Here is a 7,046-nt window from a genome sequence, read left to right as displayed (position 1 = left end):
GGAATGCCTAACTCTGAGGTAAAAACAATGACAGCAGATGCTGGAAACCAGATTCTGGATTAGTGGTGCTGGAAGAGCACAGCAGTTCAGGCAGCATCCAAGGAGCTTTGAAATCGACGTTTCGGGCAAAAGCCCTTCATTGAACAATAAATTCAAGGTTCTTGTAGCTTGCACGGACAAGAGCGAGGGCTGTAGTGTGGCTGAGCAGACTGACCATGGCATCTTAGTACTCAACGCCATTCACAGAGAGAATTAAAAGGAATGTAATAGCATTAGAGACAGTGTATTCAGAGAGGTGGAGATTATACTGTGCAGTTGACAGCAAGAATACAGAAGACTGTGCTGCTTGCCCAGTGCTAGAGTTCAAGGCATCTTACCTCCCTAGGCCTTGAAGTCAAAGTAACCATCTCATCTTTTGAAGGGGCAAAAGAAACACATGGAGGGAAAGCCAGCTGTGTCCCATACCAGTGTATGGAAATGGTCACCCATGAGTTGGTTGACTTATACTGTACATGCTTAGAAGATGAAATTTTTTTTCACATATTTCGGATGATATGGTACAACCTTCCTTTTTTAAAAAAAAGAATTGAGCAAACACACCAATTCTGACTATTCAGAAAACTAACCTGGTATCTCCTAACCAAAATAGCTTTAATCTCCAATAGTAGCATTAACATTTGGTTAGAAATTCAACCACTGACCTTGTATCTCCATCAGCCCTTTAAAATTGACTACCATACCACATGGCTTCCTTTGATAGAAACTGTCAGGTGACCTGGATGGTATAATACCATCTGTTGTGCTAATGTACCAACTAAAATGAAAACCTTGAATAAAACAAGGAACTGATGTTACATGTCTCTGGAAAGACTGAAGCCTCATATTGGATGCCACTTTGTTTAGATAAAACAAATGCATTTGTTCGAATAACATGTCAGGAATTAGGGCGTGAGTAATTAGTGTGGTCTGATAGTGCCATTGTCCTCTGGCTCACTGACAAATATTCCAGACTCTTGTTATTATGGAATCGGTGATGTGTTTTTTTTTATTAAGATCAAACAGTTACTTCTGTTTTGCTGGCTGTATGGTAATTACGGTGATGTCCTGGGATATAGTGGAGCTGTTCCACTGTGTTGTGCCGACGTGAAGCAAAGGCATGTCGCTTAGCAGCAGTGTGGTTTGTTTGATTTGTATTTAAGGTATTATAAGAAGAGTTTGAGGCACTGGGATGCGAGTGCATTTTTGTCATCTTATAGCGATCTAAGACGGGCGTGGATACAAAGACATCTGTGTGGGACTGGGACAAGGCCCTGGACATGGCCTTTTCACGGAACCCCGAGCGTTTGAGGGACATAACTTTATCGGGAGAGAGCAGAGGGTCCTGGGACTGAAGACGTTCAGCTGATAGCAGTTGTTCATCAGATAGGATGCGCTCGTAAGTCATGACACATTCTTGAGGCACATCTCTCTCTGGAGACAGGACTCTGTCCTGTGACATTGCTCGCATTGGTCGTCTAGGCCTCTCCCTGGTGTTACTGTGTTCCTGGTTCATTTTCATAATGTGGAGAGGCAGGGTTCCTCTCGCTGCCAAGTCTGGAAGGTGTCGCCTTTTCATGTAATATTCATCAATCTCCTTTTCACCTACAGGAATGATGCAAAAAAAAAATCTTTTAGAATGGCTTTGTTATAGTCATCTACTCAATATTTTACATTCCTGAATGATTATAGTTATCACTTTCAGGGCTGCTAGTTCTTCGGTTTTGTCCAATTTTTAAAATCTTTTCCCTTAGATTTCTACATTGTAAATAAAATGCCAGTTGTGAGAAGTGGGGATCTGTTCTTTTCAACTTTTGTGCAGTTCTATGGTATTGAGGCATTAATTAATCCAATCAGTAGTAAGAAAGGCACCTATAAAATCCTCTGCCATTATATCACTTTGAATGTCCCACCTCCACCAACTTCCTTTACCCAACTTTACATTAATTGAAATTTCAGCAGCCCTGATAACAGTTTCTGTTAGGACAATGAAGCCATAATAGATTTGAGACTGCCTTTAATAACATACATATGATTTTTATATCCTCAGTGTACAGAGGAGTTATTTATATTTTCATTTATAAACAGAATTTATAAACATCTGATGCTCATGCAGAGAAATGTGTAATGTTGAATGTATTTGATTGTGAAATGCATGAACTGCCATTTGTACAGAAAAATGCTGACAGTAATGTCTCCCACGAGGACAGGTATCAATGAAAATACATAGCAGAAGCAGACAGGCATCAGTAGAGTAACTGCAACTCTCATGGTACCCTTTGCTCAGTTGTGCAATATGAAACTTGATCTGCCTTTCTTTTTCCCCAGCAAAGTAGTGTTACCATCCCTCGGGTGATTGGTGCCACGTTCTATGGTTAAACCACATTTGTATTGCAGCATTCACTCAGACTTGTATCTCAAGTGTCTGTTCATCTCCTCTGAGCAATGGACCTGAATGAGTCACAGTTCATGTGCAGCTGCAGTAACATTCTACTTGGAACTCCATCTGGCAGTCAACTTAGCAATTTTAAAATGTTCCAGTAAGCCCAGAATTCCGTAAAAGTTTTGAGAGTTTCTAGTAGTGGGAAAAGATGGCCAGAACTAAGTTAGCCATTTGTGTGTGCTATCAGGAGTTCCTAGTGGCTACTAGTTAGGTTCTACCCTATTAGACTCATTAGGCCTTGCTAACTTCTTCATCTCCAGTACAAAATGCTGCATATTTGTTTTCTTCCTTCCATTTTCAGTTCTCTATATTTTCACATTAAAATGAATATTTACTATTGAGGTACAAGTTTGATTCAAGCACTTTTTTCAAAAAAGAATGTGCTTGATCATTGCCTTTCTTTTTTATATTTCCTTCTCTTATCTCTCAATATCTTACATTTTGTGTGATTTCTCCATGTTACTAATTTCAGCTCAATATAGTTTTACCTCTTCTGTTCCAAATTGCAATCGTTGGGTCTTTTCAGTAATTCCCCGTCCCCTATTTTATTCTATTCTCTTCCCTTTTTGCTTTTTCATGGTTCTGTCTGTTTTTCTCACATTATTCTATTTCTTAATTGATGATTTCCGTTGTTCTGTTTTCAGTTATTTCAGTTTTGTTCTGTTATATTTCTCTTTGCACTGATTCTTTTCCATTTTTAGACAGATCACTGTTTTGAATAATGTGAAGGGAATGGTCCAGAAGGTTTCTTTTCATTAGTATACAGGATGCAGGCATCTCTTGCTAGCCAGCATTTATTGCCCATCCCTAGTTGCCCAGAGGGCAGTTAAGAGTCAACCAAATTGCTGTGGGTCTGGAGCAACATGTAGGCCAGACCAGATAAGGTCAGCAGTTACCTTCCATAAAGGATATTAGTGAACCAGATGGGTTTTCCAACAATCAACAATGATTTTATGGTCATCAATAGACTATGAATTCCAAATTTCTTTTAAAAAAAAGTTTAATTCAAATTCCCCTATGTGCCATGATGGGATTTGAACCCAGGTCTTCAGGACTGTGGCTGAGTTTCTGGATTAAAAGTCAAATGACAATACCACTAGGCCATTGGCTCTCTTGCAGATTTTGAATTTCACTTACATACTCTAATTTCTTACTGCTGAACTAAGACTTCTGGTCTTGCAATGAAACCCTCTACCAGACAAAGCAACTTAATAAAAAAGTGGCTTTGTGATTTCTTGGAAATTTTGCTGCTTGAATGGGCTGTGTTCATATTGCAGGGGGCTGGGAGAAGCTTTTTTAAATGGGAGACAGGGGATGGGGAGATGGGGGTTGTGTGAAATGCAGTGGAGAATGACACTCCAGTAGCAAAAGAGTAGTATTCTGAACATTAGGCTTTCCCAAATACTCTGTCACGTTTTGGACAAACTGAAGGAAAAGCCTGCTTATAACCTCCAGGTGGGTGACGTACATAAAAATATGGGAGCAATGTCACTTGTCACCTCAGAAAGCATATTTAGCTGATGTCCCAAATCTCATTTGCCTTCCGACATGTCAAAGCAGCAGTCAACAACAGCATTGCAAAAGGATTGATGCTATAAGGTGAGGTAAAAGTACAGTTAGTATCCCTTATCCATGGAATATTCTATTGACACTACGAGATTGGCCATCAATGAATGATGGTGCACCATGAAGTTGAACAGTTGACACACTTGCTTGTGCAGCAGCTGGGGAACTTCAAGACTGAAGCAGTTGGAAAATAACAGCCATTAATTACCAGATTTGTTTTCCTAGGTATGATGCAAAATAATGTTAATGGAAGATCATGGAACACCTACTTAACCGCTTTAGTGAAGAATACTTGCTTATGTCAGATTTAACTGCAGATTCATAAGATGGTGGAAGGTGTGAGAGACTCTGGTAGGATCTTGAGAAAGACAGATCATATGGTTCAGTTGCAGAAGTAAGAATACTGTTCATCCGAGGCTTTTCTATGGAGAAGAAGGTAGGAAAAGAGATTAAAAAAAGGAAGAATCATGTGAGAACAAGTAAGTTGTCCAACAAATTTTCAGTTAATTTTCTGTCTCTTCTACTACATCCTTAAAGAGCCTGACCAATGTTGAAGTGAGAGCTCCATTATACCTTTCTATGCAGGCATCAGACCCAATATATCCTCGATCTCCACACATCTCAGTGAGGGGTCATTGTAACCAGTGCTGGGAACCCTGGCTGCATTTTCTCTCCTTGGTAATGGGGAAGATGGTGGAAGAGGCCAATGATGATTGAGACTTTCATTGTCATGAGATAACTAAGCATAGACTGGGGAATGAATAGCTCAGGCACACACTATGTGGACTTAACACATTTGGACTTGACCAACAAGTTAGCAAGGAGTTTCAAAATGCTGCTTCACTTATAGATCAAACAGCAGATCAAATTCTATCTTAAAATATGCAGTGTTGCAATCAGCAAATTCAAAACTCTCAACAGCTTCTGTGGATGAGGTAGCGGAAAGTGCAACATTGAGTTACATCCCTCAAATAGTGGAGGCTGTGATGCTGTTAGTGCAGGGGGCAAATGGACACAATAGCTTATCTCTTGTCCTTACATTAAAAGTCACCATAGATTTATCAGACCACAAGATTGATCTCTCATTGGACAGAGACGACTGTGATGGTTTAATTTGAGGGTCACCAAGCAAGATTAGGGGTTGAGAAGGAGAGTCCTTCATGGTAACTTCAGCCAGTGCAGGAATTAAACCATGCTGTTGGCATCACTCTGCATTGCAAACCAGCCATTTAGCCAACTGAGATAACTGATGTCCAGTCCTTTCATTAGATGAAAACTGCAAGCATATTTTCACAGATGTGTCATGGACTCTAATGTAAATGTTACTACAAATAACAGCATTATTCATTACAGATTTATGCAGCTGATCAGACTAGCCAAATGGTGTATGTTCACCACAGCTATATGAGTTGGGGAGAAATTAACTAGAATTGTATGCACAAGATTGACATCTCCAATTCACTTCACTCATTACAGCTTATACAGTTACAGAAGCACTGGGGTTAACTAAGAAATACAAATCACTTTTTTGAAAAGCATGCTATTTACTGATGCCAAGAGTGAAGCATTTAGAGACATTTTTGTATCAAGTTTCAGTTTTCCATCTGCCTAAAATGAGGTGCAGTTTCAGATCCAAAACAAACCCATCATTCTGGAAGTTCCCCAGAGAGTACACGTCTCCCAAAAAAATCTGAGTCATTTAATCAAAACGCAGAAACTGGTAAATGATATTGGTAGATCAGCCAAACAGGAGCTATTGAAGGTTTAACTTGACACTGCCTCAAAGAGCTAAGCATATTGTAAGTTAAAGGGAAAATACCAGTTATTGATATTTGTTCAAGAGAAAGGAAACTTCAATGACTACAAATACACAACCTGTAGGACAATGAGAAAAAAAGCCTAATCTTTCCTTTATAGCTGCAACTGGAAATGTGTGAGCTAGAAATTTTAATGGAAAAATTGCATGTAGTCATATATTTATGTACATAATTATGACTGTAATTACCCAGTGCAAATAATCATTAACATTACAAAATATACATATTTGAATATTTAGCATTATTAATTGAATATTGTCCTAGCAAACTCTTACTCCTGTGTGGCAAATGAAAATGCCTTCACAACATATTAGCTGAGTTTACAAATATAAGACCAAACTATGAAGGGTCAGATAGTTAAAGATATATCTATATCTATACACATTGTTGAGGACAATAATAAGCTTGTAAGACACAGCTGGATACTATGGGGTGTTAAGGTTGTTTGTATAATCCACTCAGTGTAGTGCCTGTTGGTGGGATCACCAAGTGATTGCGTTATCAATACATGTGCAAGATAGCCAAACAGTACAATACCATTACCCAAATGTTATCAACAAATGTGTTCTGTGATTGTAGGAAGTTCATTTTTGCTTAGGCTAGCGCACAAAAGAGCAAGTTGATCATCATGAACTCTGCAAATGAAGTAGGTTTTATCAATTGAATGTAATATTATAAAACTATTATCTAAGTGCAATGCTATCGTTAGTAAACGTATTTAAAGTCTTGCTGTTTAAATTGCACAGGGGTCAATGTCAGGAATTAGTAACTCATTTGTTGCAACTCGAGATTTACTTCCAATTTACAATCTGTAACATTTTACCTTCTGAAGTTGGCTAATAGTGAGACATGGTTCTACCCTATCAAAAAGGATATTAATTTATACTTGATACTGAGGATGAATGACATTCTATCCAAATCACAAACAGTACTTCTTGTGAAGTTTTCTACATAATAAGGATTAAATGGACAATATAGTAATGTATTGTTGTGTTCTCCATAATAAATTGTAAATACCCTCAACTAAAATCTTTTGTCCATGATGAAGGGCTTTTGCCCGAAACGTTGATTTTCCTGCTCCTCGGATGCTGCCTGACCTGCTGTGCCTTTCCAGAATCACACTCTGGACTCTAATCTCCAGCATCTGCAGTACTCACTTTCACCTAAAATCTTTTATTATCAAT

The 7,046-nt window shown here is 38.6% G+C and overlaps 1 protein-coding gene across 2 annotated transcripts; it reads right to left on the bottom strand.

Annotated features, from left to right (window-relative positions):
* Positions 1 to 374: 374 nt before the first annotated feature.
* Positions 375 to 4,462, bottom strand: LOC122546243 (protein shisa-6-like). Of its 2 annotated transcripts, none has more exons than XM_043685029.1 (2): positions 4,315 to 4,462; positions 375 to 1,641 (listed from the first exon to the last, which is right to left on the bottom strand). In XM_043685029.1, exons 1-2 carry the CDS (start codon positions 4,454 to 4,456, stop codon positions 1,055 to 1,057), a joined length of 729 nt encoding a protein of 242 aa, XP_043540964.1. In that variant the 5' UTR covers positions 4,457 to 4,462; the 3' UTR covers positions 375 to 1,054. The 2 variants fall into 2 exon arrangements, with proteins under 2 accessions (XP_043540964.1, XP_043540965.1); XM_043685030.1 differs by having other exon boundaries at positions 4,342 to 4,462.
* Between the last annotated feature and the right edge of the window lie 2,584 nt (positions 4,463 to 7,046).

This window comes from Chiloscyllium plagiosum, unplaced genomic scaffold (genome assembly GCF_004010195.1).
Source record: "Chiloscyllium plagiosum isolate BGI_BamShark_2017 unplaced genomic scaffold, ASM401019v2 scaf_603, whole genome shotgun sequence".
NCBI classification, from domain to species: Eukaryota; Metazoa; Chordata; class Chondrichthyes; order Orectolobiformes; family Hemiscylliidae; genus Chiloscyllium; species Chiloscyllium plagiosum.
Note: the sequence above shows the minus strand (reverse complement) of the source record. Positions and strands in the feature narration are given on the sequence as shown.